The 27,292-nt window shown below is 43.2% G+C and overlaps 1 protein-coding gene across 1 annotated transcript; it reads right to left on the reverse strand.

Annotated features, from left to right (window-relative positions):
- Window positions 1-1,283: 1,283 nt before the first annotated feature.
- npy8ar (neuropeptide Y receptor Y8a) lies at window positions 1,284-25,725 on the reverse strand. The gene is made up of 5 exons (XM_080874846.1): window positions 25,551-25,725; window positions 8,056-8,585; window positions 6,370-6,611; window positions 4,834-4,980; window positions 1,284-4,635 (listed from the first exon to the last, which is right to left on the reverse strand). The coding sequence occupies exons 2-5, from the start codon at window positions 8,362-8,364 to the stop codon at window positions 4,185-4,187; spliced, it is 1,149 nt and encodes a 382-aa protein (XP_080730972.1). The 5' UTR covers window positions 8,365-8,585; window positions 25,551-25,725; the 3' UTR covers window positions 1,284-4,184.
- Between the last annotated feature and the right edge of the window lie 1,567 nt (window positions 25,726-27,292).

A 27,292-nucleotide genomic window follows, 5' to 3' on the forward strand; every position in this document is an offset into this window, starting at 1 on the left:
GTCTGATGGCAGCAGCCTGACTGCACAGCAGTGAGCTGTGTGGGGATAAACGAGAGAGCTCTCTAGCCTCCAATGCCACCTCCTCGGCCTCCTGAAGGGGCCCGCTCAGCAGGAGACCTGGCTCATTTCTTCTCTCTGAGATCCACCGAGCAGAGGTGTGAGCATTCTGAGGGAGCTGTGCGCTTTGATTTCACTGCAGGTTACAAGTTCAACTTAGATCAAAACATAAGAATGGTCACCAGTGTGGCCACAGTCTGGAACTTTACAGCTAATGACTTCATTATTTATCAGTCATCAGATTACACAGATATTTTTCTAACACTGTCTCTGGGGAAAAAAGTCAAGTTTTGAATTTATTTGTCTTGTGCACAGACTGCAGCTCAGCTTAAAAAAATAAGACATGAACATAAATATGACTTGTAATTAGAAAAATTCGCACAACTGGCAATGCCCCTAACAATAAACACATTAAACAAGTGAGTTATAAAAAGCTTCCAACCATACAGCTGTTATGAAGGAGGAAATTATCTATAACGTTTGTGTATCAGACTGTAAACCCTGCTGCCTCTGCTGGACAGCAGAAGAACTGCAGTGTTCTTCAGCCATAGAGACTGGTGCCTGAGCAGTTAAAAGAGCAAATACTAATAACTCTAACCTGTAAAAAGCCTCTTCAATCAATCATTACCCCATCCAGTTCTGCCAGCCATCCACTCTCATTCCCTCTGGACCAATCCATCTGGGTGCAGATTGTGTTGTTACTGTTAGGTTAGTGTTAGTGTTGCTAGCGAGCAGCTCGCTTCCTCTTCCAAAATCCATTCTGTAAAAATCTGAAAACATCCACCTGGATTGTTATGTTGAGGAAAACCGCAGTTTTGAGAAATTCAGCATTTTCTCGAACTAATCCTGGAACAGGAAGAAGGTATGTGAGCTAGAATGAAACCTTTCCTGTTTTTAATTTGGGCAGTCAAGACCTTCAAGACTCTTCTCATGCTCTTCTGGTAGTAATATTGGGATTTATATGAAGCCCTTTAAGAAGAAGAAGCATATTGACAGCCATTCAGAGGTGCAGAAGGTCTTGAAGGGAGATTGGCAAAAAGTGTTCTATGTTTTCTATGGGCAGGATCCCACAAAAGTTTCTTGCCTGAGAAGGAAAGAACAACAAAGACACTTTTCAACTTTAAACTTAGTGTTTTTAATGAAAACATTCTGCACTACATTACCCAACAGCCCCACACAGACTACACCTTTCTCACTTAAATGGCATGAAGAAGCTGACAGAGGAAACTCATCCCCAGTTATATGAGAAAGAAGAGTTTGGTCCCATGTTTGGTCATTTGAACCAAAAACGAAATGAGTTTAAAACAGAAATGACTCCACAGAGAGAACAAACATGCACAGCCAGATAGGTTTTATTTTTTAAGAAGGAGATTAGAAACTGGGTCTTTTAACATTTGTTATCATTCGGATGTATGGAAAATTTATAGCTTCTAAAATTGCTCAAATGTTGATCAAATTGAAAACCCGTACTGGAAAGAATCCCAAAAACGGCATTATTTTCCATCTGCAAAAGACAGGAGGAGATTTTAGAGATATAAGAAATAAAAATTATGCTTTAACAAAAAGGAAGAAAGACAGGGATGGATAACTGTAAGTGTAATAGTAACTGTAACTATAACAGTACATCTGACATGAACAGTAGAATAGTGTAAGAGTGTGTGAAGCTGCTACAAACTGAGTGTGAAACATTTCTTTTCATTCAGCACAGAATAAGGCTAAACAACATCTTTAAAAATGTTATTTAAGATGCAGTCACTGAAATTAGGACAAAATCGGCTCAAGTATATAAACGCTAACATTAGCACAGAGTCACTCACTCAGTGGATTTTATTAACAACTTCTGCAATTGTTAACCATATGACCATATAACCTGCAACCATATTGTTTTCCACTGCATGTAAGTTACTAATCTTCTCCTGTGAGCTGGAAAGCTGCAGTGTGAGTATTGTTATGAACAGTAATCGCAATAAAGAAAAGTGTACGCAGAAAAGCGCTGAGATGTGGTCGGGTCTGTTGCACATCGTTTACACTAACCTAACCCAACTCAACCAAACTCACTTCAACCCAACTCATCAATTCAACCTTGCCCAACCACACCCCACCTCACTGAACTCATCAACTGAACTCAACTGAACCTAACCTAACGTAACTCAACTAAACCCCAAACCATTAATACAAGGCATGTCTATACTAAGAGATTAAAATGACTTCTGTGTTGAAAGGGTCCTCTTATCCTAATTCTGAGTTATGTATTATTAATCTTGAGCCAGAGTAGCTCAAATGAACCACTATTAATTAAACATTAGGCCTTCACTTCATTCCCTGTAATGTAAACCAACATTCATTTAATTTCTGCCCCCCCCTTTAGCAGAAGTGGGTGAAATGAGATGACTATTCAAGGACATCATCTCTGTCTGTGGCATCAAATACAGTTCTAAGAATAGAGAAAAAAGATTAAATTAATTTAGAGCTGTGCACAGCCTCAGTGATTATTTCTACATACTCTGAGCACAATATTTGAAATTTTGGTGATGTTTAAAATGAAAAGGATATATGTGACAGACAATAAGAGAGAACGGGACAGATCTACTTTAACTGCTTTAAAACAGCCTGCAACACTGGCATGCTGTGACAGAGCTCTGGTTTTATTTCTATGCTGTTCAAGATAGAAAAAGTCACATACCACATACCTATTTTGTTGCTATGATGCCAGGTCTCTCTTGGAAATGAGATTTTTAATCTCAATGAGATTTTTTACCTGGATAAATAAAGGATTAATAAAAATGCTGACACTTTACCTGGGACCTACTACTAACTTTTACAGCTTTTACTCAGCTACTTAAAATGGTCTCAAATGTTAACCCGATTGCTAGGTGATTTTATACAACTGTCAGTCACAGTCGTCATTTCATCTCATCAAATCAACACCTGTGTGCAACACTAAATAATTTGTGTCTGAAAGTAAACTGAAGAACTGCAAAAGAATTTTGGCAGTAAATGTTGGCAGAGATAGCCAGAGATCTCACATTGGCTTCGGTAATAGAACCATTTTTTAAACTTGATTTTGTTAGTTTCCTTCAGTTTTTAGTACATTTTTCAGCAGCAGTAACAGTCTGTGCTCCTGCTGAGCTCTTTGCACAAAAAAAACTTCAAAGCAGTGTAACCTGGTTCCACCAACATCCCCTGCTTCATTGCAGAGTGGGAGGGGCCACTGGTTCTGTCTGTAGAAAAATGTGAAGAAAATATGGCGCTGCAGCTGCTGACACTCTGTTAGGTGAGCTGATTTCACTTCTTTCAACACCAAAGTCTTTGGTTGGACGATCTTTTGAACAGCTGGTCGGTCTATTGGTCAGTCCATCTGTTGGTTAGACCGTCTGTGGGTCAGCTTTTTGGTCTGTTGTTCGGTCTGTTGGGTGGATGGTCTGTCGGTCAGCTGGTCAGTGTGTTGGTCTGTTGGGTGGACAGTCTGTAGGTCAGCTTGTCGGTCTGTCGGGTGGACGGTCTGTGGATCAGCTGCTCCGTCCATTGGTTGGTCTGTTGGTTGTATGGTCTTTTGGTCAGCTGGTTTGTTAGTCTGTTGGTTGTATGGTCTTTTGGTTAGCTGCTTGTTCTGTCAGTCAGTCTGTTGGTGGACAGACTGTCCAACCAACAGACTGACCAACAGAACCCACCACTGTGTCTATGACACTAGAATGTCGTTAGAATGTTGCCATTTTGACATGCTGTAGAATGGCTGGTTGCAGCACTCAAACAACATTCAAGAAAAGCTAAAACTAATAGCCCTAGTTATAGTAACTAAGGGGCGTGTCTTACTGAAAAGTCCCTGCTACCAGCTCTCCTGCCTCCGCTCTCTTCTGTCACTCAGTAGAGTTACTCTAAACAAGGATTCCTGCTCGTGTTCGGGACTCAAAGCAGCATCGTTCAGCCTCTTCATTCATTCCTGTCACCAAACATTTGGTGACAGGTCAAATCAGCTGTTTATCTCTGGCAGTGAAGTGATGGAACCCAAGCCAAGATGAAGCAGCATTTGATTACACAGCCATCCCAGCCAGCTGTTAGCACACTGCCTCCAGCTGTGAACCGCTGATGAACCACCTGTCAGAAGACAGTTCTCATAATCCTTGATTTTAGGTGGCAGCTGGTAATGTCTTGGCAAGTATTGCTGAACCAATCTCAGGTCTTGGTGAGGGGATGCACATCGAGCCCATCCTGTTGAGTGACGTTGCTTTGGTCATGCCCTCACTGCCCACGGTGGATAGGGGGAAGCTCTCGTAGCTCTCTGTAGCCCGGTTGCCGCACTGGCAGCGTTGCAGTGTCAACTTCAGCTCCCTCTGGAAGTTGCTGTTGAGGAAGCCGTAAACGATGGGGTTAATGCAGGTAGAGGCCATCGCCGTCAGGTGACAGGCAGAGAAGACTGTGTCGTGCTGACAGTCTGGGAGGGCCTGGTGGTGCCAATCAAACAGAGTGTTGAAGACATTCAGTGGCAGCCAGCACAGAGCAAAGGCTATGACGATGGCTAGCAGCATTACGTTTATCCTCTGGGCTCCTCGAGTCCTCCTGCTGCGCTCCAGCATGTCCCTGCACAACACAGCATGACATCCATCATCAGACAATCCACCAGGAAATGTCACAGCAAACCTCAAGAAGCATTAACTCACAGCGTAACCACACACAGTGTCCACACAGAGCTCTAATCTGACACGATAACACGAACAGTTAAAGATGATGTGGATGAACCGAGTTATCACAGAGTGAGTGAACGGAAAGCTGTGTGACCTGCGACGTCTCAGGCGTAGAAAGATCCGGAGGTAGCAGAGGAGCACCAGCAGAAGGGGCAGGCAGTACTGGAAGATAAGCAGCGAGGTCGTGTAGGCTAGGCGATGCTTGTCTGACGGCCACAGCTCCATACAGATCAAATGATCCCTTAAACAAGACAGACATGGATAATGAAAACGGAAACACTTATTTAACTTTTAGAAGCACTGATTTAGGAAGTTGAAGATTTCATGTAACTTCTGCACTAAGCAATATCCCAAAACATCTGTGCCTCGATGTAATATCCCACTGAGCACAACTTTACTGAGGCTGGTGTCCAACCTCTGGTGACAGTTCTGAACATTACTTCACTCCTGACCCAGAAGTTTACCCAATTTCGCTGTGCAAGAAACTGCACAATGACAATAAAAAGCTCTAAGTCTAAGTCTATGTCTGACCCATTTGATGGCATTTTCACCTGCTTGGCATCCAGCGCTAATCTCAGAGGTATAAATATGTAACAGAATTTTCACTTAGAGATCAGAAACTAACAGATGAAACTGCCCAGAGGTTCATGAGAGGAAGGCTCTGAAAAAGAGGCTTTTTCAGTTTGTTGACTGAACCTCGTATGAACCGCTTGCTTCTCTGGAACATACATGTTTGGGAACGTACTGAGGATGTACAGGGGTTTACTGGTACTACATTAGTGGCTTTTTTTTTAATTTTTACCTGCTTGCACACCAGAATCAATAAAACCAGGTCCCTTCATATCTAAATCATACTCTCTCTGACCTTAGAGCAAAGCTGTCTTTGTCTCAGTCCTGTTATCAGAGTCTGAAATCGGCAGGTCCACTCACCTTCTTGCATTAACGTTTTCAGGTTTTAGATGTGCTGATAAGCAGATACAGTGCTGTTCCCTGACTGTCTGAGCCAACAGAAATGCATCTTCAGTTTTCTTGTTAAATGAAGTAAATACAAACTCTTCAGTATCCAGATATGAACCCTGAAGTCTCAGACAGCGTCAGGCTCTGTGGATGAAACACTCTCTGCGTCTCTATCACCAGGCACCAGAGCGGAATTTAAAGAAACTCCAACAAATGCTGACATTCTTCTTCCACAAAATCAGAACTGTAAATAAACACCTCCTTCAGTGACTCTGATGGCCCTGAACCGGTTCTAAAGACTTCAGTTGGTACAGGAACCTCCGAGGATAAAAGGTCTTTCTTAAAGTGTTCATTAAGTATTTCTGACAGGCTAATGTCCAGACGGTCGGATTGAGACACATTCAGGTTCATTTATTGTGCTGCAGCAGACTTTATTCCCCTGATGAGTTCTGCTGCTGAACATCTTAGGGCTACGCTGCTTTTAGCTAAATGCAAAACAAGCCCAAGGCGTTTTGGGCTGTGTGACAAATACCGAACATTTCCAAAGAATAAAAATAAACTCTGGGCTTTGAGAAAATCAGTTATGTGTCCTCATAGCTCAGCTCAGCTTCAGTTTAAAATGAAACAGCATCTCTGGACTGAAGCTAAGAAACACCTGTATCCCAGATCTCACCTGAAGGGGTTGGCAGGGAGGCTGATGTTCTGGAATGGGTCATTGGTGAGGATGTTGAAGGAGAGGAAAGGCAGTGAAATGAAGCAGGCAACCAGCCATGTCAGCCCCACAGCCAGATAGGAGTGTCCCGCGGCGGGGGACCAGCCAGTGGGATGGAGGATCAGCTGATGGCGCTCCAAAGCGATCAACACCAGGGAGAAGACCGACACTGTCACCGACATGCACTGAACAAAGGGCGTCACCTGGACGGGCACGAAACACAGCAGAGGACAAACTGAAGGTGTGGTTATCGAGCTCGCGGTACACTGTGAGAGCGCGGCCCCATGGTCATGACCAGCTCCACCTTCACGCTGTGACATCACACTTTTATCCATTCATCCAAATGTATTCAGTTTCCCCTGTTACATCAGCTGACAGCTTCATGATGACCTCACAGTGAGCAAATGAAGGCAAGTTTTTTTTTCTCTTTTAAAATGTGAATGAACACACCTACAGGTGAGCAGGGCAGGCGGTACCTGGTCTGCAGGTAAAGTGCTGCTCGGCCTGCTGGGCACATGAAACACTGCCATGGATGGCTCTCACTTCCGTGTCAGCATTGTTCTTCATCTCTGCTCCATCAGATCTGGTGCTACTGAACTTCTAGATCTGTAACGTCAGCGGCTCTGAGTTGCTGCTGTTTGCTGTCTAATTTCAGATTTTTATTAAATGAGGTGACACAAACTTGTAATTAAAACCGATCTGTTATCTGTGAAGCCAGAGGCTGCTCAGGCTTTCAGGTGGTCGGTCACTCAGACTGAGAAGCATTACGTTCCTGTGTGGAGCAGACCACCACTTATCCCTCTGCTCCCATAGACATGCTTCCAGAGGAAGCACAAACACAGGCTTGTATCATCCTCTGGTCTCACCTGCGTACCTGACTCATCTGCATCACTAAGCAGTGGAAAGCTAACGGTCTTCATTTATCAACACAACTTTGGAGGATAAAAGGAGTATGCAATCCATGTTCAGGGTGGGCAGAGTCAGCACCTGGATTGCCCCCCCCCGGCTCGTTTTTAATTTTACATCTGTCTGACAATGCTGGATGACTCTTATTTTGAAAGTCACTGGAAAGTGCTGGCCAGTGAGCCTGGACCGTTCCTGTCTAAGGTGCCTCAGTGGTAGCTTATCAGGCCGGTGGCCCAGAGTGAGGTTCTGCCAATGTGAAGGTTATGGTTTTATTTTTTATTTAACCAGGAAAAACACACTTGAGATTTAAAATCTCTTTTAAAAGCACGTCCTGTGTTCTGAACACTCATTAATTCAGTGTTCAGCAGTGCAGTCATAAGCTAGCAGCACTTACAGTAGTTAAAATAAAAGAAACAATCATAACTTAGAAACTCCATGTCAACAAAGAATGATTATCTTAGTAAAAGTAAGCATCTAGTGCCAGAAATGAAGCGGATAATATTCAGGTATTCAAGTCCTTTACAGCTGCCTGAAGAAGAGCAGCTCCTTCAGATACTCCTGCAGCTGACTCCAGGAGGAAGGAGCTGCAGGCTCGGTGTGAAACTGTGCTCAGGCTGACAACACAGCCCTGCAGACAGCTTCTCACTGTCGTCTCTTTATTGTTTTTGAAGGAAAAGGTGATGATTGCACACTGGTGAGTGCTGTTGTCCCAGCAGCGGTGAGCGTGCACGGCACACTGACCTTGCACAGGGCCTCCCCCAGCACCCAACGATCCATCAGCGTGTAGATGACGGTGACGGGCAGACAAACGATGCACATAAGGATGTCGGAGCACGACAGGTTGGCGATCAGGATGTTGGTGACGTTGCGCAACTCCTGTTGCCGGGCAATGATGAACACCAGACCTGCGTTGCCTAGCAACCCAATGGCAATGACAGCGCTGTATGCCACGATGAGGAATGTTGCCCCGCCTACTGAGGGAGGGCACTGAGAGGTGTCTGCCCAATCGGAGGCCTCCCAGACGTGGAGGACGCCGCTGTCGTTGGACATGGCAGGAAGGGAGAGGAGGAGGAAGTAGGGAGCGGGCAACCCAGCGGTGGCGACTCAACTTCCAACAATAAAGAGGATCAGAACACAATGAGGGGCGAGGAGGAAGAGGAGGAGGAGGAGGAGAACAGCACCCAGCTACGTGCTGTGAGGAGTTGGATGATGGAATCAAATATGGCGTCCTGTGTTTCTTTCCCCGGGGATCAGCTCTGCAGCAGCGTTTTCTGCAAAGAACACAAAACAGCAGCGAGTAATAAGATGGAGATGAGGAGCTCTCAGCGGACAGGCAGAGGAGGAGAAAGGTGAAGAGGAGGAGTGAATGAATACATCAGCACATGCTGCTATCTCATGCTGAGCTGCACTCCATCGTCCAGAGACACTCGTTAGCGTACACTGCCAGCGTGGGTGTAATGGCACATTATGCAGCCCAGCTCACTGGGACACACTCGGCAGAAAAACCACTCTCCAACTATCTGACTGTCGGCGTTTGCTAAAATGTTGCAGTGTGAGGGCTGCACTTCAAACAGGAAGCCTAAAAACACTCCTCACAGCCCGACAGTCGCTCCATGTGCACAAGTAGCAGAAAAAAAACAAATCCTAGCTCAGCTCTCCAACAGTCAGACCTTCCAAATCATCAGACTGTAGTTTGCTCTTACCATAACTCATGCAACGATTTAATTTAATTCAGTTTTATTTGTATGGCATCGAATCACAAGAAGAACCCTCCGGCAAAACCAGTCTCAGGGACGGGCAGCCATGTGCACTGACCGACCAATAACAGCATAACTAAGGAAAGGACTCAGGGTCACCTGATACAGCCCTAACTATATGCTTTAGTAAAAAAGAAACTTTAAAGCCTAATTTTAAAAGTAGAGATAGTGTCTGTCTCCTGAATCCAAACTAGAAGCTGGTTCTACAGTAGAGGGGATGGAAAGCTGAAGGCTCTGCCTCCCATTCTACTTTTAAATACTCTAGAAACAACAACTAACAGTCTGCGAGTGAAGTGCTCTAATGGGGTGATACAGTACTATAAGGTCTTTAAGATAAGATGGGGCCTAATTATTTATTGATTATTCTTGTATGAAAAGAGCAGGATTTTAAATTCAATTCTGGATTTAACAGGGAGCCAATGAAGGGAAGTCAGTATAGGAGAAATCTGCTCTCTCTTTCTAGTCCCTGTCAGTACTCTTGCTGCAGCATTTTGGATTAACTGAAGGATTTCCAGGGAGTTGTTTGGACATCCTGATAATAACGAATCATAGTAGTCTAGCCTAGAAGTACTAAATGCATGAACTACTTTTTCAGTGTCAATCTGAGACAGGATATTTCTAATTTCAGAGATACTGATCAGATGACAGAAAACAATGATGATCCGCTCTGTTCTGCAGCTCCACAAAGCCCCTCTCATTCCGGAGCAGCTCGAGAGCACCCCCTGTGGAGCAGGGAGTCTAGAAAGGTTCTGATGCTAACAACTATAAGCTGAGATCAGCTGCTGATACACTGTAGCCCTCTGTGGTTTTAAAGAATATCAGAGTTTGAACTGTCATGTATGATATATGTAATGTTCTTACACATGTGCACAAACTATACACACACCCACACTCAGTATCGTTTTAACGACCCGTGTTCTCACTTATCTGCGACGTGCTGACTTAACGGTTTAATTAAGATACAGCTTTTAGACCATCAGCTGCTGCAGGCAGCGCGCATCCTCTGATCACATGCACATCGACACCATCAGCTGTCTGCCTCGCCCACTCTTTCATTTCGCCCTCCACTGACAGCCTTCATCAGCCCTGAGGGACTGAACTGCCACCAAATGAGACACACTCACAGGTGTTTGTGCACAGCCACGCTCTGACTCACTCGCAGCAGCCACCCGCTTGTCATGGCAGCCATCACACAGCTCCATATCTGCTGCTCCCTCGCTCCTGCACAAGAACACTCAGAGATCCACACTGTTTTTAAAATATGCACACGTAAAGCTCCAACACAGGACAGCAGCTTGACAGATGTTGACGAGACAACACCAGTAACATCTGGAAACAATGTGTTTCCTCTGCTGTGCAGAAAAACATCACAAAACATGGCATGTTTACTACATCATCGCCTGACAACAAATCTTCTGTCTCCAGGCAGGTGTTCGGTCATTCTGTCTAATGGCCAGCAGGGGGCGACTCGTCTGGCTGCAAAATGTAGTTGGTCATATAGAAAAAGCCCAACAGAGACCCAAGAGCTGAAAACATCCAAAAGGTGCAACCCAGATCAATCAGTTCCTCTGACATCTGCTGGATGTCAGTTCGGCAAAGACAGTGCCCACAGGTCTCTGCGGATTTCATGCAGGAGGTTATCAGAAAACCCGACAAGGTTACTGTTAATGTTCCAACAATGAATTTTGCAATGTCTCAACTTGACTCCGCCCACTGTCTGCTCAGCTGGTATGCTACTACATGTGTCCAAAACCAGCTACAGCTGTGGTTTGACAGAAATAGAGAAAATCTTTATTTTATCTCATTTTTTTTACTTTTACTGAAGAAAATTGTGTTGTTTCATCTCCGTGTGATGTATCTGGGTGAACATTACAGCCATGTGCTGAGCCAATTATGCTAAGTTTAGCTAGTAAAATAGTTTGCTAGTGTAGCTCTTGAAATGTCTCATTTCATTTTGATGGTATAAATGTAAAATGATTTCCATTATTGATATTTTACTATATATACACACTTCATTTTTTGAAAAAAAAAATCCTCAGAGGTGAAATTTAACTCAGTTGTCTCAAATATTATATTTCAGTTAAAATTCAAGGTATATATATATTTCTATTTCATATCATTTATAACTTGTGACTGTCTAACAGACAAATATTAATATACAGTGACCACTGGCTGAAATCTTTAGTTATATTAAAGGGCAATATCCCAAAAAATCCCAAAAATTAACTACAAAGATTTGATCCTTGTACATTTCACATAAAATGGAAATCAGACTGATGCAGTAAATATTCTTTTATTGATGAGAAAACTGGGCAATATAATTTATTTAAGATGTTGAAGATATCAGAGCATTAAAGAGGCCGATATTTGGGTAAAAGAGTCTCAAGGAATAGAGATGACACAGAAACAACATCGTTATAAAATATTGTATTTTACATACATACTTTATGAATGTACAGCTTTTCACAGCTCTTTGAACCTCTTACTTGCATACTTTTCCCACTGAAACCAGTACAATCCCATTGTGATGAAAACAATATTTTGACTAAATACATTCTGGATAAATCAGATCATTATCAAAGTCGTCTATGGTTACTTTTATTTTCTCTTCTTTCCCTGTCAGATCCTGTCCTGCAGGATAAACATCAGTCAGTGGTTCCCTATATGCAGCTGTTATAGTTTGTGTTGCAAATACACGAAGCAAATATCTGAAAACTGTTTTAAATATTTTCAGCCATCCTTCATGTACAGAGAACAGCTGCCTGTTCTCCCCCTGTTCTCCTCTTCATCTCTCAGCTGCTGCTGGCTCCTTTTTCTCCTCCTCTTCCTCACACACTGCTGAACCTGTGCTGGTGTTTCATCAGGGATGAAGAGCCTCTGTCCCTTCTCAGTCTCTCCTTACTCTGGACGCTTGCAGAAGAAAATCAGCCATGGCAGTTAACAACAAAAGCAGGAGAAGTTTATCAAATATCTGTTAACTTGCAAGATGAAAACAAAGTTTTCTAATAGAATCACATGGACATATTTTATGTATTTAAATCACACAATCATTTAAAATCCTTCATGCACCAATGCATGAAGGAGTGTTTCCGCAGGTCCTTCCTCCCTGCAGCTGTCAGACTGTACAATCAAAACTGCTCCCAACAATCATAGATGTTTACATCTGCGCTGTAACTGCAATAATTTAATCAACCGATTCGCACCACAACCTGGGTTTGCTTCTTATCTGTAGTTAATTTTATTTAATTTAATAACTGTACACTACTCCGTTTATAGTAACCATTGTCCTTGATGTAAATATGTAAGAAAGAAAATTGTGTATGTTTCTGTTCTGTGTCCTGTTTGTTTGTATATGTGTCTTTCTGGCTGCTGTTACAATCAAATTTCCCTGTGTGGGACAATTAAAGAGAAATTTAAGAGGGAAAAAAAAAGAGAAAGGAGAAACAGGACATATGATCCTGCAGAAATGTTGGGCTTTATAACAAAAGTGACATGCTCAAATTGTATGATATAAGCATGACAAACAGCACAGACACAGGAGGAGGACTTCTCCATTTATTGCCTGTCTTATTTATTAGTGGTTTATACAGGATGAGAGCTCATTTAACCATAAACTTCAGCACAGCATGGTTGAGTCTGCTTCCTTACCACAGCTCACGGGCCAGACTTTTGGTTGGTTTGTCCTAAAACAACCGAATGTTAGCTACATTGAATTTTTTAAGACTTTTCATTATGCTAAATTTGTTCCGCTGGATATTTTTAATGAGATAAAAAAAAAAATTTAAAAAAAAAAAACAGTACTTACTTTTAAAAGTTTATTTCTGGATTGCTTCACTTCAACCACCTGCCGTTTTTCTCAAAAGATTTTCTTCAACCCTTATTCGCAATGAATCCTGGGATATGGTGGGCCACGAACGATACACCCGGCCCATGCTTCAAATCTGGGGAAAAGGAGGACGCATTTCTGGGCCACATTTGGAGCAACCTTCGAATTTGGACAGCCTTTGTCACCATGTAATCGGCCTACAAATGTGACCTCCGAAGGATGTGGCCCCTGAATTTCGACACAGCCTAAGACTGGGGTGGCCAACTCCAGGCCTCGAGAGCCGGTGTCCTGCAGGTTTTAGATATCACCCTGGGTCAATACACCTGAATCAAATGATTAGTTCATTACCAGGCCTCTGGAGAACTTCAAGACATGTTGAGGAGGTAATTTAGCCATTTAAATCAGCTGTGTTGGATCAAGGACACATCTAAAACCTGCAGGACACCAGCTCTTGAGGCCCGGAGTTGGCCACCCCGGGCCTAAGGCTTCAGGTCACAGAGTCCAGAATCCAGTGGCATTGTGGTGGCTGCATCCATGTTTCCCACACAGTCTGTCATGGATGTGAAAAAATGGCCACCTCTCTCTGAGCCTGGTTCTGTCTGACTTTTCTTCCTGTTAAAAGGGAGGGTTTTTTAGATGTGGGTGGGGAGAATCATGTGACTGCTGGAGTTTCTCTGTATTATTGTAGTATCTTTACCTCACAGTATTAATATTGTGATTTATATAAATATATATAAATGTAAATGAACTAAGTATAAATGAAACTGAATTGAAGTTAATTGCAGAACAGCTTGCTGGACTCTGTTTTCACAGTAAGAGTCCAGCAGTTTTTCAGTGCAAAAGCAGAGCTTAATGGCTCCAACTCTGAAAGGAAAAAGGGATTCAAAATAAAAGACTGCATCTTTCAGCTCTGGTTCAAATTTCCTACAGCAACTGAAATTAGATTTTTCAGGCTTTATGATAAATTTCTGCCTCATTTCTACCCATAAATGAAAGCGTGTTGATTTGAGTGCCAACTTAAAACAAGTCCTCCAACACACTCGTCAGATGGCTGAACAATGTCTGAACTTCCTTCCTCCCACATCTTCCCATCTGTGACTGACAGCTCACTTTCTGCAGCCGACAGGCTGACGTTCACCCACTGCTTTGAACTCCTCTATGAAACACTGTTAATGGGAACAGTGTGAGAGGCGGCTCTGTCGTATCCCACAGCACAGATTCAGAGCAGATTCTGCAGTAAAATTTCAACCTGATCACCATCTCCATCACACATGCCTTCATGTGACTATGAAGAGCTGGTCCATGGAGATAAAAGAAGCCTGGTGGCTCTGGTTCTTCTGTCCACACACAGGATCAAACATGTTGGGTAACTCAGTCCAGAAAAAGGCACAAGTGGGTTCATCTGGCTGCTGTTAGTACTTCAGCTACTTCAGCTGGACTCCTGCAGGCGTGAAGCTGATGGGGCTCAAGTTTAGGACAGCCTGAGACGCTCATAGTGTGCACTTTTTAAAGCATGATGGAAGATCGGGGTGACATCATCGTGGTGAATTTAAGAAGGAGAACCAGAATTCCACTCGGGCCATGCATGTGCTGTTTCTGAGCGCATGCCTGAACCTTCGGTGAAGTTATGAAGTGCATGACCAGAATCTGTGAAGACGTGGAGGTGCTGCTACTCCGCCTGCAGTTGCCCATTTACCCCCGATGACCTTGCTGATCTTTGATATTTCATTTCTTCTTCCTTTTCTCTTTCCTCAGAACACATTACCTAAGCCGACCTGACCGAGCGGCAGCTGCGCAGAGAATCAGAGCACTCAGACTCTTTGAGTTTACTGAATGTGCACAGTGTAATCTGTGGGCTGCAGAGGAAAGCTGTGCAACAGGGTTGTTCCATCAGACACTAATCACAGTCAGCTGCTCTTTGTTTAATCAATGATGCATTATGTCCCCTTCACACTGTGAACATGTTCAGCCTCACAGACCCTTCAGGTACACTTGCATAGGTCCACATTTTGGGCTTTTTGCTGCATGTTTGAGCTTCATCAGTCCAGCAGATCTCCACATGAAACTCTGGGTTAAAAAACACATTAAAGCTTTGTGAGAAACTGAACCCAGATCAGTTTTACTACCACTGCAGGCGTCACAGTCTGAAGACTTAATCTGTTTGTTATAGGAGTGATGATCTCCATAAAAACAGCTGAAATTTGTTCATCAATTCCAAACATTTCACGAACTAAAGAAGTGGTGAGAATCAAAAACGCTGGAAAAAATATCAACGTTTTTTAGGGCTGACATTCTGTAAAATATTCAAAATGTGCATGACAGGTTTGGGTGACTGAGATTATTTATCTTCATGTTCTATGTCACTGGTTAGTACAGCTTACAGCCACGCCATGACCATAGTTCAACCAGAAGGTGCTGAGTTATCAGTTAATGCTTAGCTATCAGATAGACACCAGCTAATCAGTAACATCCAATGAGGATCCTAGAATTTCTTTGAGATGGCCTGTTAGTACAGTAACCTCACAGCAGCGATATTATTAGTCACATGATGTCTAAAAGCACAATCATGGTCCAAAGGTCCAGTTCAGGTGAAGCTAGCAGACAGCTTGCAGCTACAGCACCTGTGTCATCATCCACCTGTCAGTCAGAGAGGCCACACTCCTCGTAATGCAAAAAGGTGAGTTACAAAAATATCTTCCTTAAACGAATATAATGAAGGTTTAAATTATCTACAGAGACCAAACAGGTTTGTTTTAACATGGAAGTCTATGAGGACGGTCTCACTGCTGCCTCTGCTGGACGTCAGAGGAACTGCAGGTTCTGTTTGGTTTGTTGCTCTCATCATGGGAAAAAAATACCGGAACAGTTGCAGAAGCTGCAGCTCACTGTGTGTCGATGTGAGAGGGAACGTCTTGCAGGAAGGAGGTCACCTGCAGCACAGCGTCGAGCCCGTCATGTTTGTGGTCTGTGCAGCAGAGGGGGAGCACGCACACATTAAACCAACAACTTGAATGTGTTTGAGCTTCGAATGTTCAGCACTGAGACGTTCGTGTTGGCTGGGAGCTCTCGGCGCTCTGCGGCTGCTTTCTGCTGGAAGAGTGTGTTCTGGCTGCACGGATATAAATAACTTGTGTTTCTCTGAGTGTGGAAGTGGAACAGCCACGCAGCAGAGCCATGAAATCTGAGCTGGATTAAGCTATGAAGGTTTCCTTTGTGCGGAGGCGGGTGAGGACAGCCATCACAGAGGTCACATCCTGATGTTTGATATCAGTTCGATGTGGCAGATGATTCCAGAGGGCTGACGCTTTCGTCTTAGCGCCAGCTTCGTGCCATCGAGTTTGCATGTATGCAGACGGTGGTGCCTGCGGGCCGGCGAGCTGTCTGTCTCCGCCACGTCGCAGAGCTCAGATTGTTGGCATGACCGGGCGGTCAGTGGGGGTGAAATGATCCTTCAGGTTTAATGTCTGTTAGGATTGAAAGTGTCTTTAAAGCTAAGGGGAAAAACTTCTCATAATGAATATGAAGCTGGGAAGGGAAGGGCGGGATGCAATTCAAGGACACACAAAGAGGAGGAAATCTCTGCTCATGTGCTCACCACACTATTACAGATGGCGTACTCACACTTCCTGGTTATTCTTACATGTTTGATGAAGTCACAGATGGAAGTACAGTGAGGGCTAAAAGTATTGGAACAGTAAACCGATTACACGGAGACCCGCAGACTTTCTTATTTGAAAAGTGTCAGTCAGGTTTCAGAGCTCATCACAGCACAGAAACACCTTTAGTGAAGGTTACAAATGATCTTCTTATGGCCTCTGACAGTGGACTCATCCCTGTGCTTGTCCTGCTAGACCTCAGTGCAGTGTTCAATACTGTTGACCTAGAGCTGGGCGATAGAACGATAACGATATGTATCGCGATATAACTTTTACTCGATAGAGAAATTAAGCTATCGCGATAGACTTCGCCGCTCTTGTCCTCAAAAAAAAAAAAAAAAAAAAAAAAAAAAGGTCAGCCAATCCAAATTAAGTAGCGCAGAGCCGAACCAATCACAGCCGCAGCGTCACGTCGCGTGACTTGTTACGTACAGCACAAGTGCCAAGCCGTGTGTTTGTTTGGGAAGCAGCCAGTGGGTAATGGAGGAAATGAGTGTGCCGACTAGAAAAATCAACCGAGCGTGACCGAAGAGAAAACAGATAATGGTTCCAATGCCGGAGAGATTGTCGAACGGAAGAGCCATAGAAGTTCCGTAGTGTGAAGGTATTTCGGCTATTTCAAGTCTGACAAAAAACAGAGTAGCGTGCACTGTAAATTGTGCCGAAAGCAAGTCTGGAAATACAATAAACTGGTGCATGCGTCACACTGTGCGCCACGTTATTGTTTCGGTGAAATGAATTTCTACAATACTGTTACTATTAATTCTACTCTCTGCAGTGTTTAAATGCTTACATATACACACAGTTACTGTCCCTCCACACATACGACTCGGTTCTGCTTCTATGCCGCAGCTTTGTTTACTTTTTCCCACCGAGGCTTCTAGACTTCTGATTGGCCAACATTTCGGCACGGTTAGGAATCTAGCTCCACCTGCTGCTTTGGCATGTTCATAGCAGCGTTTTCCTTCATTTCTGCCTTTATGTGTGGACAGGATTATTTTTTAAAACGAAAACGGAAAATCTCCGTTTTCAAAAATACCCGTGTACGTGTGGACGTAGCCTCAGTCTCTGACTGGAAGCGCTAATTCGTCATTCGGCTTTTGTCAGACTAAAGTAACTGTTAAAAGTGTTTGAAAAGCTAAGCTATACAACAAGGAGAGATTGAGAATTTCCTTTTAGTTCTCAGTTTATTTGATATTGACAAAAGTTAGTCAGTTTTGTCTGTTCTTCTGTAAAACAAACTAAGATTTATTTTTAGAATTAATATTTTGTTTCTAAGTGGAATTGACAATTTAGTCTGTTTTGTTTGTTCTATTTTGAAACTTAAACGCTTTAGCAGCTGCCTTTTGTGTAGTTTGCAATATTTGCCTTTATTTATCTGAAAAAGTCTCATGTTCCTTAAGTACATCTACCCTGTTGAACTTATTATGGGAAATAAATATTTAAATAAAAACAAGCTGCTGATTATTTCACATTTTACTTGTGAGCAACGGCACATTTAAATCTTACAAATATAGTTATTTGGCTTATATCGTGATAGATATCGTTATCGCCTGAAATGAAAAAAACATATCGTGATATGAAAAAATCTCATATCGCCCAGCTCTATGTTGACCATAATATTCTATTAGAATGATTAGAGCACGCTGTAGGTGCTAGGACCAATTCTGTTTACATTATACATGCTTCCCTTAGGCAGTATCATCAGAAGGTCTAGCACACATTTCACTGCTATGCTTATGACACCCAACTTTATCTATCCATGAAGCCAGATAACACACACCAATTAGTTAAACTGCAGGAAAGTTTTAAAGACCTGGATGACCTCTAATTTTCTGCTTCTAAATTCAGATAAAACTGAGGTTATTGGACTCGGCCCTGAAAATCTTAGAAATATGGTATCTAAACAAACTCTTACTTTAGATGGCATTACCTTGGCCTCCAATAACACCATGAGAAACCCTGGAGTCATTTTTGACCAGTTCATGCATTTATTACTTCTACTGTAATTCCCTGCTACTAGGATGTCCTAAAAACTCTCTGAAAAGCCTTCAGTTGATACAGACCTTCCCAAAGTGTGGGGCCCGCCCCCTAGGGGGGTGCAGAGCCATTGCAAGGGGGGGCAGCATGAAAAGGGAAAAAAAAAAAAACCAACAACTCTTGGACACTGCTAGAGCGGGGCGCCTACACAAATGCAAAGCAGGAGATGAAGCATCGCTGAATGTGTTTCCAAACCAACTTCATTCTAAGCCAAAGACTAGAAAATATGGTGAAGCAAATCTTACCTTTGCTTTCACCTGCACAAGTGCCGAGGTAGGTCTCCCTGCAGAATTGGTTTTCCCTTCATCGGGAGCAGCGCTGGGCTCTTCAAATCACAGACAAACAGTATCCCACAGTTGTTTATGTTTTTAAACCCATTTTCCACAGAGAGGCATTTTTTTGAAAAATGTATTGATAGCAATGTTGAATATTATTACACAGGAAAAAAAACAACTACATGTAAAATAATCACACCGTGATGCCTCTGCCTTTCTAAATAGAGGGACAGTAACTGCGTGTTTATATGCAAGTGTGTAAAACCTGAAGATAGAGACAAAATACTGTTAATCTGACTATCTGCCATTCTGCAATTCCTCTCATGTAAGCAATGACGTGGCGCACAGCTGACGTGAAAAAAGGCACATACCTTTGACGTTGCATGACGAACTTTGTATTCCTCGTCCACACGTAAACGCAAAAAATGAGTTTTAAAAAAATCTTAGTTTTTGGTGATTCGAAACGCCGTTTACGTGTGGACGAAACAGCTGCGTTTTCAAAAATACCCATGTAGGTGTGGACGTAGCGCGAAAGAGTTAGTTTTAGATTACGCTTAAAAGGCAGGTGACCCTGAATCCTTCCTTTAGTTATGCTGCAGTAGGTTTAGGTTGCTGGGGGATTCCCATAATGCATTGAGTATTTCTTCTTAGGTCACCTTTCTCACTCACTATGCATTAATAGACCTCTCTGCATTGAATCATTAGTTGTTATTAATCTCTGTCTCTCTTCCACAGAATGTATTTATCTTGTCTTCCTTCTTTCACCCCAACCGGTCGCAGCAGTTGGCTGCCCCTTCCTGAGCCTGGTTCTACCGGAGGTTTCTTCTTTTTGAAGGGGAGTTTTTCCTTCCCACTGTAGCCAAAGTGCTTGCTCATAGGGCGTCATGATTGTTGGGTTTTTCTCTGTATGTATTATTGTAGGGTCTACCTTACAATATAAAGTACCTTGAGGCAGCTGTTGCTGTGATTTGGTGCTATATAAATAAAACTGAATTGAGCTGAATTGAGAGCTCTGCAGCACCAAATGGATGAATGGATGGACAGACAAGTGGAGGTTCCACATACCGGTGATGAGTAGGTGAACATGTCCTGCAGCCCGCGGGTCGTGCTCATGGCTGAGAATCAGCACGGCACTCTGTTGGTAATCCCCCCCAACAGAAGATTTCTAGTCAAGCCCAATTCCATCAGAGCCAACACCCGTTGGTCCAGCCCCTCTAATGCTTTTATAACAGAACAATTCAGGAACAGGGATGCTAAAAGACACAAAGACAGCCCACTGCTTTCTCATTCACTGCTGTAATTACGTCTTGGTTTAGGCTGAGGGGTGGCGAGGGTGACCATTACACCCCTAAAGGCAGCAGGAAGGAGCTAATCTGCTCACTTCCTCCAGCAGCTGTGAGATAAATACAATTAGCATGATGATGAAAATGATTCCAGAGATGTTCTCATCCCGAACGAACGATCCTACTCTCAACAGCTCAGCGTGCACACAGTAAGAGTGATCACTGAACAGAATCAACTTTTAGGGATTTACTTACCTGGATAATGCATCAAGACGTGATGATTCATCTTAATCACTTAGAAATTAAAAATAAATCAAAGCAGGCGCCCCCTGTTGGATAGCAGACACACCTCTATCATGCTGAAATCCACGCAGGTGTTCAGACTTTGAAGACCGTTTTTATTTTCTTCAGCTTCTCATTTTGGGACGACGGTGATTAACAAGCCCGATGGCATCCTGGTTACCGAGGGACGAGGGGCAGGATGATTAATGGTGTTTCCATCAAGTGCCATGTTCCACTGACTCACAGCATGTGGCTCAGCTCTCACAGACACCTCACGGTGAGGTGATCTACATCAGGTGTTATCCCGGAGGCATAAATCCTCAGAAACCAAAGACAGATCCTCCAGAGCCGGACAGAACACCCATGGGGGATCTCATCACTAAAACCATTAGTGAGTGAATCAGGAGTGCGAGGCATGTTTCACGTGTTTTTCACTGAAGATGTCTGTAAACACAATTGTGTTTTATTGAGGCGATGATGATGTGGTGGCATCAACATCGCCTCCACATCATCGTTCAGCGACATTTCACTGATGTAAAGATGGCCGGCTGAGAAACAATCACTTTTACTTACAAGAGAACGAGAAGATCCCCCAGCTGTGACAGCACCCCAACAGACCGACCATGACAACGAAGTCACCAGTCACATGGCAGGATAACAGGAAGTCTGCTTTTCTGAAAATGTAACTAGAAGACATTTTCACTTCCTGGATTTCACTTCCTGGTTGATACTTCCTGGTTTTTTGGTGAGTTTGGTTTCTTTAGTGTTTTGAGCTTCTCGTTAGAGTTGTTTTTTTCTGTGATATTTCCTCTCAATCATGTTTCACAGCTGTCTTTTGTTGAGGACATGCAGTTGTAGTTTGGACTTTATCCTCTGGACTTTCAAATAAGCCAATGATAAGCCTCCAGTGTTCAGGTCCTCTCTACACCACATTTGAACCTGACCTCCAAAATAAAAGCAGAACAGACAAATCACCACAGCACATTCAGCTGAGAACCACAAATTTCCGTAGACCTCAGACAGCTGCAGGTCTGAGGAGCTCGGGGGGCTCAGATGTTCCTGAGCAGCCCTGAGTGACTCAGCAGTGAGCAGACTGTGGCTTCTAACAGATTTCATGCCTGTTTTCTTTGTGTCATCGGTGAGTGGCCGTGGGCCGGCGTAAAACACCAGTCCAGCGGGCCAAGCTGACGCTGATGTCAGCTGACAGGAGGATGTAATGCTCAGAGCACTCGCTGACGCTCAGGCTGCCCTGACTATCGCTGTGTGCAGAACAGATTCTTTCAATTTATTTCTGGAGAATTCACTTCTGTGATAAACTCACTGCATCACTGTGATGTCACATCCTTCCCTGTAGGAAAACTGTTAAAATCATTTACATAGTCTGTCTTTCGTTTTGCTTTTCGATCCAAATCAAATCATTTGGTCAGCTCCAAACTCTTCATAGGGACAGGAGCTCCGAGACAGGAACAGGAAGTCGTGGAGATCAAGTGCAAACGCTCATTGCTGAGCTTCATGAGCTCAGGTGAAGCCAGGCGTCACACCGCGTCCTGGATGTTTGTTTCCGCTTTGTCAGTCTGATGCCATGTTTAAGGTCTTCCTTCATTCATAATCACTGCTGTGCTGCAGTTCAAAGGTCAAATAGAATCTGTTGCATCGACCGAGCAGCTGAAGTTCCTAACATGGTGAATGCTCGCCAAGAAGACGGATGCAGCTCAATGGGACAAACAGGCGATCCACAGCTGTAAGGATAATGCTGCAAAAACTGCAAAACACACACACACACCTTACTGTTCATGTTTGCAGGACCAGGACTGAAATTCAAACATGAACCTTTTTACTTAAACAGTCCAAAGAAGAGAAATCTGAAAACACAGAAACTGAACTCAAAGAGCACATGCGGATGATCGACAGGAGGACAGGACTATTCATACACACCAAGGGCCGATCGGTGGACGGGCAAACAGGAAATGAATGAACCACTGCTGAACAGTAAGTAAAAGTTCAACCTAGACATAGCAGACAAAAACTACCAAAGTAAAATGTGAAAAACCAAGGAAACTAAAGTACTCACAGACTCTGAACAGATGATCAGAAACTGAAATCATAAAACCCAAAGACCATCACTACTGAGTGCTCAGTAACATCCACATAAAACCCTAGAATTTAAATCTGACATGGAGCTCCACCTTCTTGAACGCTCTGTTAGTACAGTAACCTCACAGCAGTCATATTATTGGTCCCATGATGTCATTAATATTACTCTAAAATTCTCCAACAACAGAAATACAGTCCAGAGATCCTGTTAGCAGACAGCTAGCAGCTACAGCCGCCTGTGTCACCATCCACCTGTCAGTGAAAGAGGCCACGCCCCTAATGTTGTAGACTTGAATACAGTGTACAATACTGTGGTAGAGTGGATTACAAGTCCTCATTCACAGCAAGGAGTTTAACGGCAGTCAGTCCGTTGTTCTCCACCCGTCCATCCGCTCGGCAGCCTCCCTCTGTCTGAGCCTCGCAGCTTCATCAGTCCAGCAGATCTCCACATCAAACTTTCAGGCCTGAAACACTCGGTTCAGCTCTGATAGAAACTGAACCCAGATCAGTTAACCCTTTAAGACCTACCATAGAACCAAGTCTGCCAGAGCTTATATTATATTTTTACATGTTGTAGTGCCATTTTTGGGAGCATTTCGAGTTGCTATACATCAATACAACCATTATAGCCCAAATTTTAATAATATGCATGCATTAAGTGCATAGAAATTACCTAAATTGCAAGAAAGTGCAATAAACTACAAAAAAATTGAAAATTGTTTTTGTTTTTTTAACATATATTTCTAGTTAGAGAAATATAAGAGGCTTATCCCTCAAAACTGTAAATACAAAAAAGTTGCACAAAATAGTTTCCCACCACAGGAAATTTATTTTGAGTGTCTTCATATTTTTATTTTTGAAATACACCAATTTTTATACACTGCAGGAAAAACGAAAATAAATATTATAATGCAAATTTGCAAAAAAGCAGCATATGCATCAAAATAAACTATTTCCAGCAGTGCAATATGAGTCCTGAGCATCCCAGAAAAGACACAGAAAGTCATAAAGTCAAACATAACTTTTAAAAAACACCAGTATAGGCTCATAAGGCCCTGATGGTAAAAAAAACTACATTTCCGCGAAAATGACGTCACTTCCGGTTTTGGGCAGGTAATGGAGGACATGCGATAGCTCACGCTGACGTCTATTCTAATGTAGGAAGTGTTACGAACAGCTGATCGGATCGGCAAAGCGCGTTTCTGGAATATTATGTTTTTGTTGCTGCAAGTGCTTTTTATGCAGTTTTTGCAAAGCTATATGTGGAAGGAAACTGTGACCTAGATGTAAGTACAACTCCTCCGGTTTCATATGCAAAAAAAATTATTGCGCTAGCTCACGTGGTTGCAGTGCTACAAGGATTTAAAAGTAGTTGCGCAAAACGGAGCGTGTCCGCGCTGACCGGTTTTAAAGGGTTAAATACTCAGTTTGAGGACTGAACCTGGTCTCTGAACAAATGTGTTATCATCTGTCCGAGTCGGAACGACCTGCAGCACTTTGACCCGTTTCTGATCACTCACAGCGTGCATTCTGGGTAAACCTTCAGGGTCAGATCAGCAGGTGGGACAGGTGTCAGCTCTGGTGGGAGCAGGTCAAAAGTCATTTAAAGTCCAGGATCACCTTCCAGCTGTGATTATTATGGACTCTACAGTGGTGCTGTTCTGCTACTGATGCTACAAACTTAGAAAAGTGCAGAAAGACGTCAACGAGTCCAAGCCAGCCGGAGCTTCACGCTCCCCGTCCCTCTTGGAGTCTGCTGCCCTGACAGGCAGGACTTTACCAATCGCTTCCAGCCTGAAGACAGAAGCCTGACACCACCCTCCAGCTTCACCCACCTGAACCAAGGGTGTTTCGAACCTCGGCTTCATGTAAATAAGAAGTGTGACTGTTTTTAAACTGAAGAGTGTGGAAGAAAAGCAGAGTGAGGTAGGCGGTCATAGGCTCATAGGAGGTCACATGACTGTCAGGGTTTTCTCTGTGTTCTCTGTATGATTGCAGTCTTTACAGTGCAAAGTGCCCTGTGGGGAGCGCTGTTGTAATTTGGCGTTGTATAAATAAAACTGAATGAAGTGTGCAGAACAAACGTGTGGATCAGTCTGGTCGCTGTTTCATTTCCTCACACAGGTCCAGCGTTCTCTCGAAATCAAACCGTGACATTGAACTGATGATTAAAATGATGCTGATTATGTTAACAAGATGTGGGAAGCACTCCACAGACATCAATGCCTTTAATGTGGAAGCACAAATGCGTTCGGCACACAAACACATAAAATTAAATGTCATCATTAAGAGACAAAAGAGAAAGAAGCCTATCAACGTGTCGCATATTTACAAGTATAATAAATAAATAATTATTGTTTGAGCCATTTAATATCCTCTCCAACTGACTATTATGACAAGGATGCTGATGCCAGTAAATATTAAATACATTTTTAAATCTTATAAAATACACACCAAAGAACAAAGGCAGAAATGAAGTGCAGGCACTGAATGTATGAAATGGGACTGAAGCGATGTTGTTTTACCTTCCCTTTAACCTTCTATTTTAATAATTTATTCATTATGAAAAATGTCTGTTTTGTACTGTAGTCACTGTTTGCTCACTATTAATTAATTAGTTTGTTTGTTTGTCTGTTTCCTCCTTCAGTGAGTGAACTACAGGGATGTCACTACATAAACTTTATTCTTCATTTGTGTCACATTTTACAGTGGATGTTATGGTTATTTTCAGTGTGGTTTCTGGTGCCTGTAAAAGCATTTTAACCATTTTAATCAGTAATTTGTTGACGTCATGATTTTTGGGGGCACTTTCGGTCTTCCATATTTTAACTTTTGAGATGAATTTCTGTCCGTGCACGTGAGCCTTTATGTCTCACGCTTTGATCGGAAGGTGAACACACAGCACATCTCTGAGATCACTTCTCTGGGTGCACGCGCGAAATGCCAACACGTTCACATGACTCACATTTAAATGGACGCAGCTGCAGTCCTGCACAGAGACACAAAGCGTCAAAGATCCTCACCTGAGCTGAGCTTACACCTGGAGCGCGGTTCCCGTCAGTCCTGCCTCTGTGCTCGGCGCAGGGGCTGCTGCTGCCTGCGGTACACAGCTGAAAGAAGCTGCCGCCGTGTTTGGGAGGAGAAGAGCGGGAGAAGTGGAGCAGTCACCCATCTGCGGAGAGGCGCCTGTGAGCTCCGCACGGAGAGGCGGCCGCTCGGAGAGTGAGCAGGAGGAGCTCCAACCAGTGCGGAGTCAGAGGGAGGGAGGGAGCAGTGACAACAGAGCAGCTTTACCCAGGGTCGTAAACACGTTTAAGGAGGCCTGAGTCTGAGGGGGCCCTCAGCATCCAAACACCAGGACCAGATGCTGAGGGGGAAGCCGAACATTCACGGCATCCATGCAGTCATTTCATGGATTAATCCCACATTTTACTACCCTGACAAATACACAAACTTTATTCTGAAAAACTGGAACACATGATCTGAAGGCGTGTTTCCTTTACCCACCCCGTCAGTAAAACACTCACTCCACACACCACAGTCAGTTTCAACCCATCTACAGTGCTGGGGACGTTAAGTAATCCATCACCTTTCCTAAAGTAATGCACCATATTACTTAATTACTTGGCAGGGAAGTAATTAGTTACACTTCTGCAATAGCTTACTTTCTCATTACCGTTGGGATTAAATAATTTGCAGTGCCTCCCTTTTTATTAATAAGTGTTATAAAGTTATATAGTGTAGTATTAAGTGGACACAGCCCTGAAAAATAAAGGCATGAGACCATGTGTCCTTGGGGAGTAGAAAGCTGTAGACTCTCACTCACGCTTGCCTGGGAAAAGTAGATACGAGGGGACCATCTCTAGTGGAAAGTTACGGAGACACTGTTGTTTAGACTAGAATGAGAGAGCGTCTGTAATAAAACTGTTAGGGGTACACCACCATTTTGAGATCCGCGGCAACGTGTCATGCAGGACGCATCTCCCGTCTAGAAGTAATATAAAAGAGAAATAAAGGGTTAAATGGTCTACTGAGCAATGTTTTGTCTTCCATCAGATGCCTCTGAGGAATCAAAAGAACTCAGTGAAGTGTTGATATTTACATTACTCCATAAAATGACCTGAAACACTGTCTCATAATTACAATATAAACTTGAGGCACACAAAGCTTAGCATTGGCATGCTAGCACACGGGGTGGCTGTAGGTCAGGAGGTAGAGAAGGCTATCTATTAATTGGAGGGTCGGTAGTTTGAGCCCTGGCAGGGGCGGATCTAGTGAAAATTTCCTAGGGTAGCATGGAAATCAAATGGTGTGGCAAAATCAAAGCCATGTTTTTACTCATGCTAGTGTTACATCCTGTAATATGCATATAAAATATTATAGTCTATAACTTTATTTTCTTTAGCCCAGATAATTAAACATTTTAGTTACATAAAACATGTGAATTTTGATTTTATGTAGCCAGTAAAATAAATAAGTATAAAATCCAGAAAGCAACGTGGGGTTGAAACTTAAGTTTAAACTTAAGCTAATTTAACTTAAGTGTAAATCTCCAAAAGTTGATTCTGTTCATCTGGATGTAGCGTTTTGTGGGAGAAACGTTTCCTCACTCATCCAAGTGACTTCTTCAGTCTCAGCTGACTGCAGGTTTGCCCAATCTTATAAACAGCACATTTGCATAATGACTGAAACCAGCCCACTGAAGGAACAATGGGCTGGGAGGTCAGTTTCTTCATCATGATTATGCAAATTCTCATGACCATTG

Source organism: Rhamphochromis sp. 'chilingali', assembly GCF_963969265.1.
Source record: "Rhamphochromis sp. 'chilingali' genome assembly, chromosome: 2".
Taxonomy (NCBI): domain Eukaryota; kingdom Metazoa; phylum Chordata; class Actinopteri; order Cichliformes; family Cichlidae; genus Rhamphochromis; species Rhamphochromis sp. 'chilingali'.